Source organism: Penaeus monodon, chromosome 2 (genome assembly GCF_015228065.2).
Source record: "Penaeus monodon isolate SGIC_2016 chromosome 2, NSTDA_Pmon_1, whole genome shotgun sequence".
NCBI classification, from domain to species: domain Eukaryota; kingdom Metazoa; phylum Arthropoda; class Malacostraca; order Decapoda; family Penaeidae; genus Penaeus; species Penaeus monodon.
Genome location: NC_051387.1, coordinates 19,278,870 through 19,298,869, shown reverse-complemented (window position 1 = coordinate 19,298,869; position 20,000 = coordinate 19,278,870). Strand labels below are relative to the sequence as shown.

The 20,000-nt window shown below is 36.5% G+C and overlaps 1 protein-coding gene across 1 annotated transcript in view; it reads left to right on the top strand.

Moving 5' to 3' along the window:
• LOC119581667 overlaps window positions 1-16,869 on the top strand; it is a gene marked incomplete in the record, with an annotated part of 116,776 nt that extends 99,907 nt beyond the window's left edge. Inside the window, 12 exon segments of the mRNA XM_037929795.1 lie at window positions 73-443; window positions 745-885; window positions 1,005-1,090; window positions 2,924-3,086; window positions 4,355-6,272; window positions 6,498-6,724; window positions 6,947-7,173; window positions 7,809-7,974; window positions 8,503-8,609; window positions 9,643-9,765; window positions 10,306-10,513; window positions 15,472-16,869. Coding sequence (XP_037785723.1) covers window positions 73-443; window positions 745-885; window positions 1,005-1,090; window positions 2,924-3,086; window positions 4,355-6,272; window positions 6,498-6,724; window positions 6,947-7,173; window positions 7,809-7,974; window positions 8,503-8,609; window positions 9,643-9,765; window positions 10,306-10,513; window positions 15,472-15,638 — 3,904 coding nt within the window.
• Between the last annotated feature and the right edge of the window lie 3,131 nt (window positions 16,870-20,000).

The window sequence follows — 20,000 nt, the reverse complement described above, 5'->3', positions numbered from 1 at the left end:
AATTACTATAAGCGTATTTATTTGTGCTAATGCAAGCTATGTGCTTACCAGTCTTTTCTTGCTGATCAATAGGTTGTTCAGCAAGAAGGATGTTGACTACCGGCAGCTGCTCCCACGGCCTGCCCTCCTTCCCACTCCTGTTGGACCAGCTTTTAATATCACAGACCAGGATGATCGAAACCCAAACAGCAGAGACCCTAGTGTCAGAGACCCTTCAGCACGAGATCCACTGGCTCCAATTAATCCTTCAGATAATCAAGACCCCAATATTGCCCGTGCTAAGGGAGAGCTTGGACCTCCAGGTGTGGGCAGCCCCCTCATGGGGCCCATTGATCCACGCATGAGAAAACCCAGCTTCAACAGTCCACATGCGGCATCGTGGGAGAAGTTTAGAGAAAAGAATCCTGAATTCAAAGAATACCAACGGCAAGCTAGTACTTCAGGTGGGGTCGTGTTTTCTTCTTTCTCTCTTTAGGATATTTTACACTCCTTTTTTATATAACACTGAATATTACAGATTTAAGCAAAATATTAATTAATTCTTTCTTAGAAACCTTTTAAAATTTGGATTTGATTCTTTATATTTCTATGACCATCTTATTAAACTCATTATATTAGATGATCATGCAAGTTTAGCTAACCTTAAGGATACTAAATTCCTTGTAGAAGATTTGGTTTATTTTGTATATTGTAGACAATACATAAATTAAACTCGTGTTGATGTAATCGTATGCTTATTAACAGACTCTGAACGACGCTTCAGTCAGGAAGGAGAGGATGTAGAGCCCCCATTCTTTGAAAACCACCATGGATTCTCAAACCATGGCAGAAACTTTCGAGGCAGAGGGAGAGGCCACAGAGGCATGGGCATAGCAGGCAATATAGGTAGGTTTATGTCACAAGACAATAAAATATGAGGTTCTAACTTTCTATCTTTCTCTTTCCCATTAGATTTACGAAGCGACATATAATGTTGAATGCTGAAATTTATATAATGATTGCAGGAGATGGTCGCCGAAAGCTGTATGAAGAGGATGAAGATAGTCCAGGATCACCAGGAAGAGGAGAAGCTGCAAGACAGAATTATCAGGTTAGAATTTAGTCATGCATCTTTACAAAAAGTATGTTAATTGAATGTGAATACTCAATTCATTATTGAGAATAGCCATCTTGCCAGGGATGCCTATTTCATGTATTCATTACCATACTAATCATTATTTATAGCTCTTCCATCACACAAACTTTACTTGGTGTTGGCTGGATGCTTCATGGGATTTAGGCCAAAATATTTGTACTAAGGCCTTTGGGCTGTGTTGATGCAGATATAACAAGAAGAAAAGTGCACTAATTGCCTGCACATGGTACATGCCTCTAATTTTATGCATCCTCCAGAATTTGGGCCTTTTGGTAATTCAGTTGGCCAGAGGTATGACTAATGTGTGAGATATATTTTTTTTAAGATCTAAAAATTATTTCATACTAAAAGAAAAATGGTAAAAGTATGTAATTATTTATAGATCTCTATATTTTTTACATTTAGTTTCTGAGAGCTCAGTGATATAGCACCAGCTTGGGTTCTCACCTAGTTGCCCCTCTCAATTGACTTAGCTGTCAGTAAATACTGGTATGCTGACACCAGCATGCTGGGGAAACTAGCATCATATTGCGACATAGTACTGATCCTCTGCTTCTGTGTCCCCTATATCCACCTGAATATGAGAGCAATATACAATTAGTCACAAAAACTTTTCTACTTATTTTTTAACCCATTGGATGCGGTTGTGTCATGGTAATCAAATCCACAAAAATCCAGGCTGCTTGTAGGCCAGGTGCATGTGAACATGTGTGTGCAGTGGCAAGACTCTCTGCCTCCTATTTGCAAAGTTATTTACACTTTGTATGCATAAGTGTTTTAGCTTTTTGGCCATTTTCCAGTGTCCATATTTGCCATCTGATTTGTATTATCCAGATGATGATTTTTTTTCTTTTCTTTTTTTTTCACATACTCTAATCATCTTTCTAGGTAGTCTACAACTTAGTACAATAAAAATAAAAATATGTAACACTATGTTACTTTTGTCATTAAAAAAAAAAAATGACATAACATTAATTTTTCTATAAAACCTGCATCATGCCACTCTGATGCCAGGAATATGATGCTGAGCATGGAAATGGTATCCTCCATAGAGCCAGCGCTCTTCCAGTCACGACTCATGGGCATTTCATGCCACCCTCATACATCGATGGGAATAATGCAAAATCGCCAAATCAGTAAAATAAACCTCCCAATAGGTTTGTTCCCTTTTGGCAATTTTTTTTCCATCACCCCGGCTTTTAGCCACAATGCTCATGACAGCTGGTTCGCGTCACCCGGCTTACAGCTAGATTTTCCCATGACAGCATGGTCATGTCACCTGCCCCTTGATGTGATTTCTTCATGACATGATGGTCACATCACCTGGATTCAGGGGTTTAAGAAACTTGCCATTTCCACTTTGTCTTTTTGTTTATTGAGTGTCTTTACCCATAGATGGTTCCACAAGTGCTTAGTCATTACAGAGCCTGTAACTAGTGCTGTCTAAGAAACCTGTCAACCCTTTTGCTTGATTTTCAGAAAGATATTTTTTATTTGTTATTATCATTAATATTGTTAATAATGTTATAATAATCATGTTAACAACAATATCAATAACAATAGCATTAGATTTTTTTTTTTTTTCCGGAAACTCATTGGACGGGGAAATCAGCTAAGGACACATAATCTTACTAATTGGCTCCTTTGTGATTACTTGGCACCTTTGGTTTGAATTTCCTTTAATTATTTATTTTCTTATTATTTGATATTTTCTCAGTGCACAATAGTTAGTTGAACACTTATCATATCATTACAAGTAACTGTATGCATACATTTGAATGTCCACAGGTAATAGTGAAACAAGCAGAAGAGCAAATGCGTCGAGGTGAGATCAATCTCAGTCAATACAACCAGCTGCTAACCACTGTTGTCACTTTGGTGGAGCAAGACAAAATTCGTGAAGCACAGTACAGAGACAGGAGACATCACAGAACACCTTCACATTTCCCAGGTATGGCATTTTATTTTATTAGCAAGAGGTTAATTGAATCACAATTAATTAATGGCTTCACTATAACAGTTAACCCATTCGCCCCGGAATTTTTCGCTCGTCGCTCAGCGCCGCTCACGGTAATAGTTGCCAGCCGCGTGGGCCGCCGCAATGGGATTTTTTCTGGAGCGGCGCGGCAGCGCAAAGACCATCATATAATTTTTGCAGGAATCTATCCATAGATTTATTATGAAAGTTGGGTTTTATATAAGGGCAGTGTGTAGAAACTGTACTTTTCTCATAGTTTTTTCTAGGCATCTATTCGCCTTTGTATTGAGGAGATATACTGAATCGCTTCCAAGTTCTCTACACTATCAGATGACATCAACACTTTGATGCTAAAAGTTAGTGTTGTTTTTGCACGAGATGTAAAAGTATGGACTTAGCCATTTTTTTATTTTTTGTTTTTTTTTTTAACTTTCAAATGAAGCAGAGCAGCAAGCCAAATATCATTTTGATACTCAGAAGTAGTGCATTGTCCATATAAGAGATCACACCATGTTTTTTATCATTTCATTCAACAGAAAAGGAAGAAAAGCAGAAGTGAATGTAGCTTCACTTTGATGTTCAAAAATAGCTTTGTATTGATATGTGATGTCACACTGTGTAAGTTTAGTTTTTTTTTTTTTAGTACAAGACTTGTAAGAGAGAATATACCTTCATACCTTCCATGGCTGCGATCGTTCTGCTGGAATGAGCCTTTGACTGACCTTTTATTCACATGACTAACCAATCAGATCACGCCATGCACCAATCAAAGCAATTACTAGTTAACAGCCAGTCAGGTCAAGGTACATCATAATCATGCAATCTAGTGTGAACAAATCACATGATTACAAGTCATAAATAATTACGACAATTACATATGTCATAAATTACATACGTCACATATTTATCAACCAGTCAAATAAGACTAGTAACAGAGCCAAGTATTAGGTTGAAAAAAATAATAAACTGTCAGTCTATGGTCAGTCATCAAGGCAAAAATACGTGCCAAACGTTACGGGGCCCATAGATGCCATGGCAAGATTACATGCCAAACGTGTTGGCGTCCATTGAGAGCATGGCAAGAATAGATGCCAAACGGGGCGAATGGGTTAACAGATATGTCTCCTGTCCAGCATATTGAATGAGATTTTTCTAAGATTTAGTTGTGAACTGTAATACAATAATTAACCAAACAATGATCCCCACAGTGATTAATATTGATATATAATTTTTTTTACCAGATGATGGAGATTGGACAGGACCAAGTGAGGGTCCGTTGTCAGGTCCTACATCTGCACCTCCCACCTCAGGGTCAGGGCCACGTCAAAGGCCAGGGCCAGTACTAGGCTCAGGCTCAGGCTCAGGTCCAGGTTCAGGACCAAGTTCAGGACCAGGTTCAGGGCCAAGCACAGGGCCAGGGCCAGGGCCAGGGCCTGGACCAGGCCCAGGATCAGGACCTGTACCAGGTCCAGGGCCAGGGCCAGGTCCAGGTCCAGGTCCTGGACATGGAAGGGGAATGCGGGAAAATCACATGAGAGGTGGCCGAGGAGGTTACATGGGTCCCAATGGACCTCCATCAAGAGGTGGCCTTGGGGGTATGGGACGAGGCCTTCCAAGTGGACGGGGTGGTCCTCCTGGAGGGCCAGATGGGGAAGATGGATGGGGCAGAGGAGGCATGCGAGGACGAGGAAGAAGAGGGAGAGGAGGATTCATTCAAGATGACCGCAATTGGGGTTACAGGGAAGGAAACCTTGAAGATGAATGGACAGGTGAGGCAGATCTTCCATTCGTCACAGAAGAGCGGCTAAAGGCTGTAGCTAGGGATTCAGAGACAAGAACAATTGATATTGACAAAGTCCCAAGGGAAATCAGAACGTACGGTAACACAGCTGTCATCCTCTTGGATTGGGATGATCCCCGGATTCTCACATTTGGAGAAGGTCACTGTAACATTGTATTTGATGAAGGCCAGTTTGTATTACCCATGAGAATAGGGGAAGACTATAAAGAATTTACTATTGCTGGAGAGACACACCGTGTAAAACTAGGTGTCCCAACAAAAGAACTTATGTTAGATAATAGAGGATATCAGTGCTTCTTTGGTGGAAAACCAATAACTGTACATCTTGCAGGGCAGCCAAGAACGGTGAGGTTAGATGGGAAACCACCTAATGTCAACATAGGACCTGTTAAGAATACAGATTTTGTTGCAGGGAAGATTCAACTAGTAATCCATGCTAGGAAAGTTGTTCCCCTTTACTTGGACGCTAAGCCACAGCGATTTAATATAGATGGCAGGCCATTCATCATTAAATTTGTGGATTCTCTAAGAGCAGTCACAATTAATGACGTCAGGTTCCCAGTTGAGTTTGGAGGATTGCCAATCAGTATCAGTGTACGTGGCTATAGACGCTTTCTACGGTTCACTGCTCTGCCTGCTGGGATTATACCAGGACAAGTAAACATACATGGAATGGAAAGTGAAGGACAGAAATTGTCAGGTGTTTCTGGCAGCCCAGCTCAAGATCAATTTTCAGGGGAAGAGAGAAACATGCCAGTCATGAAAGGTCCCAACAGAAGGTCACCCCCTGTTGGGATTCCCAGGAAACCCCCACCAACTTATCCAGAAAAAACAAAGGTGGCTCCACATTCAACTCTTGGACCTGATGGAGTTTTCCTGCCTCAGGGACCACCTCCAACACAGAGGCCAATACAGGGAGCTCCACCTCAAGGCCCTCCACCACAAGGTCCCCCTCCTGTGCAACCTCCACAGCTTGGTCCCACTTCTGGAGTGTTACCATTATCTAATGTAAACAACCAGCCATCCCCACAGGCTATTGCCTCACTTAATGATATTCTCAGTCATCCGCCACCACAGGTTGGTATTCCTCCAAATGCAGTTCCAGGTTCATACATGACAACACAGCTTCCTCCAGCTCCTAATAAGGCCTCTCAACCAGTTCCTCAAATGCCACTTGATCTAAATTCTCTGCTGGAAAACCTCACTCGCACTGGCCTCATATCAACAAAAGTACAAGACAAATCCAAAGCAAAGAAAGAGGAAGAACAGAAGAAAGAAGAGGAGGAAGAGGAGAAAGAAAAGGAAGAGTATGAGCGAATTCCAGTTGAATTCATGTTCAACTCGGAAAATCTTCGAAAGTAAGTATTGGTTATTCATACTGAAGAACAAAAATTATAATGCCAAGGTCTTGTTATGATCATTTGCAGTTGATATTCCTTACCTGATTTTTATTTATATTGTCTTCAGAATGAAATTTGTAGATCAGTACATAACATCAATCACAGTTAGAACTTATAAATGAGAAAGAAAGGAGTATTAGAAATCAGAAACATATGAAATTATTCTTGAAATTATCTCCACAGGAGGCGAAAGTGGCTTATTGAAGTGATCTATCGGGGAATGCAGTGTTCATCTTGTGGCCTTCGTTACCCACCAGAGCAAACACTACAGTATTCCCATCACTTGGACTGGCACTTCCGTCAAAACAGACGCCAGCAAGAGTCCACGAAAAAGGCAAACACCAGAAAGTTTTACTTCTCTATTCAGGACTGGCTGCAGTATGAGGAAATTGAAGATGTTGAGGAAAGAGGTATTAGAATTATTATGCATAAAAAGTTAAATGGTTAGATTAGAAACATTGATTTATAGTAACTGAGTATAAGAATTAGAAAACTGTTCATTTTTTTTTCTTCTATTTGTTAGAATAGTTTTTCACTTTTTCTATAGACTTCATGTCTGTGTGTCTATTTCTTTTCCTCTCCCTCTCATATGAACTGCTTACACTGTATCTAATCAGCTATTGTTTTTTCAGTACCTAGTATGTTTGAAAACGAAGGAGTGGTTGAAACCATGGAATCGGAGGAAGCAGAGGAGCCAAGTGTGGCTGTGTCATCTGATTCAGCCCTTGGTGTTTGTCCTACCTGCCATGACACTTTCTCTCAGTTCTTCCACCAGGAAACTGAAGAGTGGAGATACTATAATGCTATTCAAGTAGATGGCATTAATTATCATCCAGCTTGTCACCAAGATACCTTGAGGGTAAATAGCAGTGACAATGCTTTCAGCTGTATTTCTTATAATGAAGCATTTCATTCTTTGTTGAAGCAGCTTTGGTTGCAAAGATGTAATATTAATGAGGGCAGTGCTAGGGTAGAATGTATATTTTAAGTGAGTGTTGAAGAGGGTTAGTTTAAACTTGTAAAGTAGTTATATGATGGATTCGATTATTATGGATATGATGGACTATTAAATTGAATTAATTCTTTTGCTGACGGACAATACCTATTGGCAGAAGGTAAGAAATAAAAATATATTTTGGAGGGTAAGACTTTAGTGCCAGTATAGTTAGTTTCCACAGTATTATTTTTAATGCCCTTTTTTTTGTGTGCAGTTCTTCTTTTAGCCATTAAAATTATATTTAATATGATTTTGATTTATGATTATATTTTTTATTTGTTTTTTGCTTTTAGTTTGATATCACAATTTTTTGCAAGTATTAGTATCTTATTTATCAGTTTGTCTGCCTTTCAAACAAGTTCAGAGCTCTTTGCGAGGGTATTCACATAGTACCTGTATATATAACATGCAGATGTAATAATGCCTAATGAGATGACGTTTTCCTGTAAATATTTTTTTTTTTATGTTTTTATCTTTTGTTTATTGCATTTCATCAGGCTGAGGCAGCAGAACGTGAAGCAGAAGAAAGATTGAAGGAAATGGAGAGGACAGAGGAAGAAGATAAAATGGAGGAAGAAGCAGGTGACAAAGGAGCAAGTCCTGATGATGCAGAAAAGCCTGAGAAGACCAACACTGATGTTTCAAAGGATTCTCAGCCACCAAGTATGAAGATTTGTTTCTGAATGAAATGAAGCTAAAAAGAGAGGGATTGGGGAAGCAGGAAAAGGAAGAGGTGGAGAGGGAAAGAGGAGAGGATAAAGTAAAGAGGGAGAGCATAGCAAAACGAAAAATAGGAGGAGGGAAAAGGAAAGAAAAATCCAAGGGCTCAGAATATAAAGGAAATATAAAGATGAAAAAAAACTGAAGTAAATAGAATAGGAAAGGAGAAACAGATATAGGCATAATTAATTTGAGAGAATATAGAGGCAATATGGGGGGAAATAAGTGGAATAAAAAAGAAAGTAGTGATTAACGATAAAAGAACAAAAAACTTGTGATAAATAATTGTAGATAGGAAGGAAATAATCACAGAAGAAAACCAAGTAAAATAGTAAGGAGGAAAAGAAAATGTAATAACTGATATATATTAGACAGAAACCTGTAGCTAAACAAAAAATAATCTATATAAATAATTTACATTGATAAACATTTGCATCTCTAAGCTCTAATCTCACTTCTTGTGTATCACAGCAGAAGACAAGTTGCCAGGGATGTCATTACTGTCAGATCTGCCCATCAGAATCAAAGAAGAGCCACTGGATGTTGAGGAGTATGATGTTGAAAGTGATAATCAGCTGGTAAGGATTTTTTTTTTCTTTTTATAAACCTTAATAACCAAGCCTGAGAGTACCCATTATTTCTCTGGTTTATATTGTCTGTACAGGTTAAGCTACACAGTTTGAGAGTCAATGTGTGTGTGTGCGTGTGCGTGTGCGTGTGTGTGTGTGTGTGTGCGCGCGTGTGCATGCGCACGCGCTTGTACGTGTGTGTGTGTGTGTGTGTGTGTGTGTGTCTGTCTGTCTGTCTGTCTGTCTGTCTGTCTGTCTGTCTGTCTGTCTGTCTGTCTGTCTGTCTCGCGCGCATGCGTGCGTGCGTGCGTGTGCGTGTGTATCTGTAGGTTTGTGTGGGGGAGGTTAGCTTTGTGTTAACAAACCCATGAGAATTAATTAATCTTTTGTGTGTTTCTCAGTATATACATGTATGTTTTTAACATTTGATTTAACTCCTATTTTGGTCATAATATGCCTACAGTATATACTGTCATCTGGAGTTGTACAGTCTATTGATGTTATAATCAATTTTAAGCTTTAATTTCAAACAGAAGTGTTTCTAGTTGCTTTTTATTCTTTATTTTTGCTTGTGCATGAAAGTTGTACATCATTATGTAAAAGTATAGTTTTGAAAGTGCATGATGTCCAGAATGTTACTTTTCCCCGTTTTCTCCAAAAGTGAAATTCATGAAAAATGGAGAGAATCAAAAGAAAACTGGGAAATGTATCTAATCTAGTTTAAATATTATGATCTGCTTTTTCCTGGATTTAAGTCATCTTTTCTGTATTGGTATTTATTTTATATCATTTGTGAGAGGATTTTTTTTTCCAGTTATTGTTTTTAAGCATTACTCCTTATATAACAGGACTTCAGAGCAATATCTTAAATCAAGTTTTTCATCTAATTTTTATTTCACATATTAGGAAGCCAATCTTATATTCTTGCTACTGTTACTCAGCTTTGAATAGTGTTTTCTTTTACTGTCTCGCAACCTGTTCCTCAGTTTCTTTGTATCTGTGTGACCCACTGAGCAGTTCCATCCTTGTTGTTCTCCTGCAGTCTTTCCCGCTGGACTTGAATATCAAACAAGAGGTGAAGAAAGAGCCTGAAGAGCAAGATGAGGAAGATCTGATTGATAAGGAACCCGAGGAAGACGACGAAAGCGGCTTGTTGCGCAATGAGGTCAATAGACATGACATGCTAGGGAAATCAAACACGTTTGGTCATATTTGAACTAAATATTTCATTTGTAGCATATTACACCACAAAGTTGCACTTTTTCACTGAACTTACTGGTTGATTACACATGCTTACTCACATTCACTTTCTCAGTCAGTTATTCATAAAATTAATGAAAGGTAAAATTTTGAACCCAAAGATGAGTGGTGGTAATAGGAAGTAGACGGAGGAAGATCAGGAGATGGGAGAGGGGGGATATGTATTGAGCCAATCTGCCTTTTTCAGGAAAGGAAATCTTATCTTAATGCAGTCCCTGACCTGCTATATAGTATAGATATTGGCTTTAGTAGATTTACTTGGTTTTAGAAGTGTTTTCCTTTTTCTTGGTTTAGCTGTATTTTGAATCAGAAGAAAATGCATGTTTAGCAAAATATTTGCAAGTTTTGTTTGCTTAGTTAAACATACATTTCTTTCCTGTATTTAGTTTAATTGGTCTTAATCTCTCCTTCTGTACATTTTTTTTCTTTCTTTGTTTATTAACAGAGCACTGATGAGCCTATGTGGGACACGCCTGCAGTTTCCGTCAATGCTGCAGAGACGGACATTGCCAGTTCCATTGATGGGAATACAGAACTTTCAACCCCAGAAGCCACTCCAGCTGGTGGCCTCGTGACAAAAATCAAGTTCAATGTGTCAAAGCCAACTCTTAATATCAACAATAACATAAATAATGAAAATAAAAAGGATGATGGTGAGGACCTGCTTAACTGTTTTATAATAGGCATTATTGGATGTATGTATTTTTAAGATATACAATAATGCCAAACAGCTCATATGAGTACAAAACTGCTTCTTTACTTTTAATTGTACATACTCTTTATATTCTTACTACTTTAAGGTGTCACAGGTTCAGGAATGATTTTGTAATGTTCTTGTTCATTTATGAACTGTATTCATTGTGACAAATGTAGAAAAGGTATGAATGAGAATTAATATCTTCACAATATAAAAAATGTATTTGACCAGTTATGATTATATTTTCGTCAGTAATATATGATAGATATGTATTTCAGATGGATATAATCAAAACATGTCAAATATATCTCATATATTGTGAAGATATTCATTCTTATTCATACCTTTTGTTCATTTCTGTCAAAATAAAGTTTTGAATTTTATGAGGTGCTTGAGAATATGTTAGCTATGAGTTAAAAAAAAAAGTTATTACCTTTTCAAATGCTGTATCAGTATAACAAAGAAAAAAAAGCAAGAAAGAAAAAAAAAACAATAACATAAATTTCTGATTATGAAAATAAACAAATAAATTTTTTTTTTTTTTTTTTTTTTTTTTTTTTTTTTATTCTCATTTTTTTGCAATCACAGATCAGAAGACATCTTCAACTAATGTAATTTTTGCTATTAGATATTTCTTTATCATCGATATTTACTTTTCCTTACAAATTTCTAATTTATATGTTATTTTTCCTGAATCTATAGTCTTTGAAAACAGATTATAAAAATTAAAAGGTATGGGGGAAAGAAACAAAATATGAAACACTTGATATTACAGCTTATTGGATTTACAGTATGTTGAGCAAAACTTACCCGAGGGGCTTCAAGATAGTCTCTTATAGCTGTAGAAATAATAAAGGCAAACAACTAGAGCCAAGAAACCAACCATTCTATTTTTTTGCCAAAACTTACCTTTGGTATCATTTAATACATTTAATGAACAAATTGATTTAATCAGAGAATGTGCAAGTTATCTGATGACATCCACTCAGAAAGTATTGCCACCTGAAAAAGTATTGTTGATGTCAGCAGAGGCATTCCATTACCCAAGAACTATCACAAACTCCTCTCTTAACTGTTTGGATCCAGGCACTTTGATAGGTGTATGGCTTGTAGGCAGGGCTCACACAAACACCCATGTGTGGCGATACAACTCCACGCCTCCCTGTTTGTAATATTCTTTTTCTGCATAAGGATTTTTTTTTTGTCATTTTCATGCCTATATTTGTTATTTGATAGACCTTAGAGAAGGCCAAAATTCCCTGTACATACCATGACAGTGGAGGCTGCTCCCAGTTCTGCATGCTATACAGGTACAGCCTTCTAAAGTCTGTCTTAATCCTTTTCTTTTCTTTTTTCTTAAAAAAGAAAAAAAAAAGTTTATCAACTATAGACAGAGGGTGGAGAAAATCACGATCCCCACACTTTTTAATTTTCTCTCAAGCACGTGACCTTGATATTAATCCCAGCACAGTGACAAGTGCACTCAGATTTTTTCCTAAAACCATTGGGGTAAAAGGTAAGCAACCTTCAACATTCTCTTTCTCTCCTCTATTTACTGTTTGTCTCATTATTCCTTTCATTTTCTCCTTTTTCTTCATTCTCTTTTCCTTTTTCTCTTGTCTGGTAACTGCAGGCATTATTGGCCTGTGCCCATTGCTGAAAATCATCCGAGTTTCCTGACTTTGATCAAGAGATTGCTCCTCTACACCTCAACCTAATTTTATTTGGAAAATCATTTGGCATGCATGACAGTAGTAGTAACCAATTACCAGCTATGGTGTCATCAAGAGTAAAGTTTTCTGGAATTCAATTTGGTTCTGTCAAAGCCTTTTCCAATTAGATCAATTTGTTGATAGGACTTATTAAATGATAACAAAGGAAGGACTGATTTGGCAGTCTAAAATGTAATTTCTTTATGGAAAATTGGTACAGGAATGATTTTAGGTGGTGATGACTATAACACTGAAGTACTCTACACATTCTGTTTCTCTTATTCATGGAAAGCAATACAATAGATATTTGTAAAGTTCTAGCTTTACCCGGGCCTTCCATATATGGCCGGGCCCACGGAAAGCAGTTTGAAGAAATTGGAAGGGTATGAAGTTGAAAAACATTTAATCCTATTTTCACTTTCTTTAATTTATATTCATTGCAACATTTTACACAGTACTTTTTTTTTCCATCTAAATTATCTTATACTTTTAATGGTAATAAGGAATGCATCAATATGCGAAGTTGTTTCCAGTAAGTTATTTCCCATGAGCCCGCAATAACTGGTTTCCAGTTGGGTAAGTGAGAGGGGAGAAATTAACACTTTATCATAATTTTAAAATACTTCTTTCCCTCTTTCTTTCACTTATTTATTTGCCTCAATTAGATGAGGGACATTAGTTTGTATGTACACATTTGTATTTCAAATGAAACACAAATGGTAACAGGTGGAACACTAACTAATCTGGTTGTTTCACTTCACACTTGTACTGACATGGTGCAGTTATCAATACAAATGTACATGATGTATTCATTTGTATACATGTATATGTTTAAAAAAAATATATATATATTAAAAAATAAATAAATAAATAAATTACAGGTCTATGTTTGTCTGTCTGTGAATGAGTGCACATGTGCATAGGGAAGTGAATGTGTGTGTGTGGGTGTGGGTGTGAGTGTGGTGTGGGTGTGGGTGTGGGTGTGAGTGTGAGTGTGAGTGTGGGTGTGGGTGTGGGTGTGCGTGGTTGGTGGGGGGGGGGGGTATAGGACTTTCTCTTGAACTTCTTAAGGAGGAACAGTTTACTGGTAGCAGCAGGGGAAGTAGTTTTTATTCTTGGTAACACAATGTTATCCCAAAGGAAGAACAAAAACCACAGGAATAAGTCAGCAGCCTTGGGAAACCAGTGCAATAGAGTGAGATCCCCACCTGTGAAGGCAAAGTGCATAGGCATCTGTACATGACAATTGCTGGACTGGTTCTCTGGACCAAAGGCTAAAAGATCACCTTGGGAACCAATGTAGCACTTGTCATGCACAGACATTTCTTCACCTTGCCATCAGAGACAGGGGTCATATTTTACCACAAGGCTATTCCAAGAACACCTAAGTTTCTCATGAACCTTTTGTGAGCAAAGGAATAAAGCTACCACTGAATTCCTAATCCCCTAAGGAGCACCATGGGGGGGAGACAGGTCTTCCAAATGGGTGCCATAATTTTCCTGCAGGACTTGAGTGACTTGTGATGGTTCAGTGATGAATGTAATACTGAATGTTAATATTTACATTTCCACCAGATTTGTAGAAGTTACAATCTATATAATGTCAAGTTCTTTAAGTCATGCACGAGTGAAGCAAGCTTTCAAGCCACAACAACAGTAGCATTGTTTGACATTTGTTGGGTTGGTAGACAGTAAGTTGGCTACAATTTCTGCAGAATCCTATTTTCCATATTATCCATCCCAGGGCCAAGAGAAATCTTGCCCCTTAGAGAGCTTGCCCCCCCCCCCCTTGGAAATTCAAGGGGACTCCTTTGATGGTCCAATGGATCTTATTTCTGGTATTGGGTATAATTTTAGGAAAGTATAGGAATAGAAGTGAGCTGGAGGAAGCACATATACATGTGTACATTTATGTTTATGGTGCATGCACATTTATGTATTATGTTTGAGTATGTACATGTATATATATATATATATATATATATATATATATATATATATATATATATATATATATATATATATATATAAAGATATATATAGATATATATATATAAATATAATATTAATATATAAATATCATATATATATATAATATATATATATATCATATATATAATAATATATAATATAATCATATATATATACTATGCATATAATATACATCTATATATATATACATGCATAATATATAATATATAACATATATACATATATATACTATAATATATATATATATAATATATATATTATATAATCATATATAATATATATACATAATATATATACATATATATATATATATATACATATATAATATATAATATATACATTATATATATATAATATATAATATAATACTATCAATATATATATATATTATATACATATATATTATATACAATAATATTATATACATATATATATATTAATAATATATATATTATATTATAATATTAAAATTATATATATATATATAATATATATTTATACATATATATTTATATACATATACATATACATATACAGACGTGTGTGGGTGTGGGGGTGGGGGTGGGGGAGGGTGGGTTTATGGTGCCATATGTATATATTGTATATAAACATATAAATGTACATATGTATGTATATGAATTCATATATATATGCATTCATATTTAAGCATATCTTCATATGTAAGTATATGGAGACATTTAGTGTGTGCGTGTGAGTGTGCATGCATGCACCTGTATGATTGCATACAGATACATATGTAGGTGTATAAATATAAATATATATATTTATATATATTTACATTTATATATATTTACATATATATATTTATATATATTTACATATATATATTTATATATATTTACATATATATATTTATATATATTTACATATATATATTTATATATATTTACATATATATATTTATATATATTAATATATATATTTATATATATTAATATAATATTTACTATATTTTTCTATATATTTTTATATTTTTTTTTTTTTTTTTTTTTTTTTTTTTTTTTTTTTTTTTTTTTTTTTTTTTTTTTTTTTTTTTTTTTTTTACAATTAACTATGTATGTATATTTATGTATATCTTTTATATTGTTCATTTGATATTGCATCTTCAGATGTTATTTTCAGGGTTAATACTATAAGAATATCATTTCCAGAATTGCCGGCATACTTACATTTATATTTTCTTTTTCAGCAAATGAAACTCTCAACTCAAGCATCAATGATGAAGCAGATGAATTTGTGCCTCCTCCATTCACTGTTGACTATGATCTCAAGCCAGCTTTTAGGGATGTTGAGCTAGAAGAGCAGCCTATGGAAGCTCGAGGTATTGAGATATCAGGATTATGCTCAATTATGTAAAGCCTACATATGATTGGTGCTGCTCTTTCCAGCAGATAATGTATCAAGTAAACTGTTGACTTTGGCAGATGGTGGGCATTAAGATTCTCATATTACAAGATTGTAATAAGCAATCTCACTTTATTGATCACTTGAAGTTATTCTTTGGGGATAGCAGTTTATATCATCTTTGCTTTCTTGGATTTTAAAATGCCATTAATGCACTATGTTATTTCCTAAATTTTCAAGTTCAGTTGTCATTGTATATTATTCTGTTACCATTAGTAATATTTTCAGTATTTATTTCAAATTTCTTACATTTCAATTATTTGACATTATTCATTATTATTTTTTTTATAAAAATTATTAAGAGACAAATGCATCTCTAGAATCCTGTGAGTAGGGTTGTACATTGTCTCCCATCCAGTGTAAACTGATATCCAGAGTGAGCTTAAAGTTGTGTCAAAGTTAGTAATCACAACACTGAAATATGTATTGGGTATCTGCACAGTAGCACTTAATGCCATTGTTAACAGAAATATATTTTTTAAACTTTGTGAAATACTGTATTCAAATGGTCACAGAAACTATTGAAAGTAATATGGTGGTATATTTTCCTTTTGCTTCTTTTCTGTTGGACTCTGTATCAGGGCTTTTGAACTGGAATATTCATTAGAACATGACCAAGATTGTTAGAGCAACTACTTGTAAAACCTGATAATTATGCATATTTCTGATGCAAAATGTTTATGAATGCAGACTTTGACTGGGAAAACATGTTTACATTTGATAGAGTACAATGTTTTCATGTAAGAAAAAAAGACACAAAAATTATTTGCTTAAAGTATGTGTAAAAAAAATATTGTAACTGCTAAACAGTGTTTAGATAATGCTATTTATATGAAAAGATTTTTGAAGTCCATAGTTTTATTTGCAAAAGATGGGCTTGAATTATAGTTTGTCCAAACTATTGTGGTCTAGTCTGGTTTTAGTCTCAGAAAGCCATGTTGATCACATGTTCTGAATATCTAAATTTGATTGTTATTTATACTGTGATGACTTTTAGGAAGAGAACTGATAACAAATTGTAAAACTGGGAAATGAGTGAGCAAGTGGTTACAGATATGCCTTTTGAACCAGCGAAATGATGACAAGATAGGAAGGCTCAATTCGTGTGAATATACTTTTAGCATTTTTATGATGATTTTGTACATTTGTAAATTAATTGTAAAATAAATGATATTTTTCCTAAGTTTGTCCTTTTCTTCATTATACCTTAGCTGACTTGTTGAGAGTGTGTCCTCTCTGTATGAAGATAGTTAATACTTACATTATTTTTATTTTACAATGTTAATGATGCCAGATTAAAATGCAATGAAAATACTATTGTTTTATTATGTTACCTCATAATCTGAAAATAGTTAATGTTTTGATATTGTAATCATAATGGATTTGGTTGTGGTAAAAAATGCTTGTTCTGTAGAACTAAAACATATATATATATACATATATATATATATATTTCAAAATAAAGGTAATAAAAAGGATGTGTGTTTAATTTAACCTGAGATATCTTACTGAACTGATTATATGTAGAATTTGTTAAAGAGAAGAATCAAGAATATCACATACACAGAAACTGCAATAAATGCCATTCCTGATTTAGTAATGATATTGTGGGGCTTAGGAGATGAACATTAAGTCCCTCATCTACTTTGGGCCTCAGCCCCTAGCTCAACCACTTTTGCAGTTTTTGTTGTCCCTTCTCTTCTTCAGCCCCCCTTACCCCTTGCTCGTTGCTGTCGTGGGAGACAGAGATGTGCCCAATGTAGGGGATCATCCCTACCTTGGACCTCAGCCCTTGCCTCAACTAATTTTGCATGGTCTTTTCTTCTCCCCCTTTCCTTTCCCTCTCTTCTTCATCATCCCCTTTTGTCCACTTCCTAAGGTGTGAGTGCCATGCTGAAAGGATGAAAGGCTGGCTTTGTGTCAGTCATGCAAGGCAGTCTAGTGCTACACTATTCTTCCCAGAGGCCAATGTAAGTCCTACACCAATATTGCCTGGATTAGCTTTCGTAGACATGACCTCCCCAATAAAGTTCATATTGGTGGTGTCCTGCCCTGTCCGATTATATTGACCTCTTCCCCGTCAATGTCGCTCCACAGCACGCTGCCCTCTATGTGCCCAACCTGGTCAAGACTGTTCAAACTGCTCTGTTCAGTCACACACATGTGGCATATGTGGTGGCTCCCATAATGTATTTTATAGAAGCCAGCCTACTTACAAGCCTGAATGAGATAGCAGTTCTCAGATACAAACTAGGCCTCACTCGACATGAGGCCAGACAAGAAGCACACCAAAGAGGTTTTTCTCTTTCTACCTATTCGAAAACTGTACATCACTCTGCTCCCCTCCCATCTTCTCAACAACTCTCAACATTTTAACCCTGAACCTACCTACCTATCTTAATTACCTCTCTCCCCCAGTCAAATTCTTTTTCCAGTCAAAATCCAGATACCTCAATCTACCACCTCCCCCTCCTTCTCACTCTACCTGTCGCACCAGATAACCTAAATGTTCCACTCCATCTTCTACCACGTCCTCTCCAACACCCACCTCATTCTCTGCTCCTTGTTTTTCAGACCTCCCAACCCAACTCACCTCCAGAAACTTGAAGACATCCAAAAGTTCATAAATATGCCTCAAGAGAATGATCCACTCCCTCATCCACCCTCTGAACCTCTGTCACTCTGCATTCGAAGTATCTGCCAATATCCATCCTCCTCCTCCTCAAGTTTCCCCTACCCCTCTTCCTCCCACTCAACTAAAAAACACCCCATCCTCTCCTTCTCCATGTGCATCACCAATCCCTCTTCCTTCCCAATTATCCTTACCATCCCCAATTGGATGCTCATCTGACTCACTTAGTCAAAACAATGTCCTTCTGTGGATCCCTCCCTTCCTGACACTTGCCGATAATTCACCATCATCCCCTATTCCCTTATTTCATTCTCAGGATTCTTTTCCTACTTCCACAACTATCCTTTCTTACAGTATTATCATTTGAATGGTTCATAATAGCTCTTTTGCAGTTTTCCCATAAATTGTTACTCTCCCTTCCTCAGACATATACTCTCCATTTGATCTGATAGCCCTATACCTTAAACCCATCTGTTTACAAATCCCCACTGTATTCCATATGCTCCCCCTCTATACCCTTCTCACTAATATTCTATCTTACAGCATTCTACAACCTTTGACATATAACACATCTTTTCCTGATCATTAACTCATTCTCACCCTTTTTCCCACAATACTTTCCCTATATGACGTTTGATGTCAAGTACACTTATTTCTTCTAACCATTAACCATGGCCAACAATGAAGATTTTTTACCATTATTAGCCACACTGTGGTTTGCCCCTTCATCAGTTAGCATATCTAAATTTCATTTCATTGGTTTCCTATCCCCTGCCTCTCCTTTGACCATGCCACTGACTGATACTAACTCTATCCATTTTGAATCATCCACCCAGATCATTACTCAATCTTCAGAATACAACCCTTCCGACTTGAAAACGGCTTGCTCAGATTCCTTGTTGACTATGATGCTGTGGCAGTCCAGTGCTACAATATTCCTTCAAGAGGCCAACAAAAGTCCTACACCAATATTGCCTAGATTAGCTTCCAAAGACATGGCCTCCCCATAAAGTTTATATTAGTGGAGTATCCAACCATATCGATCTCTTCTCCATCAACGTCAGAAATGTTGGCATTTTGGTCATCCAGCTAAACACTGTTGCTTCACAGCCTGCTGCCCTCTATGTACCCAACCTGGTCATTACCATTCAAATTTCTCAGCTCAGTCATGCACATGTGCCAATTGTGGTGGCTTCCATAATGTATTTTATAGAAGCTGCCCTACTTACATAATATATAATAGGTGCTGCCCTGCCTACACGCTTGAATCTGAGGTAGTAGTTCACAGATTCAAACAAGGCCTCGCTCTACACAAGGTCAGGTGAGAAGCAGGCCAACGCGTGTTTCTCTTTCTACCTATTCAAAAACTGTACTTCGCTCTGCTCCCCTCCCATCTTCACAAGAAGTCTTAGCATCTCCCCCAATATCTCTTCCTTCTACCCTGAACCAACCAATATCTAATCCCTTTCTCCCACAGTCAAATTCCTTTTCCAGTCTAAACCCAGATACTCCAATCTCCTGGTGCCTACCCCTCCCTCTCCTCCTTCTCACTCTACCTGTCGCACCAGACAATATAAACGTTCCACACCATCTACCACATCTCCTACATCCACCTCTCCCTCTGCTCCCCCCAATCCCTTGCTCATTATTGTTGTGGGGGGGCTTACGATACAGGGAATGGG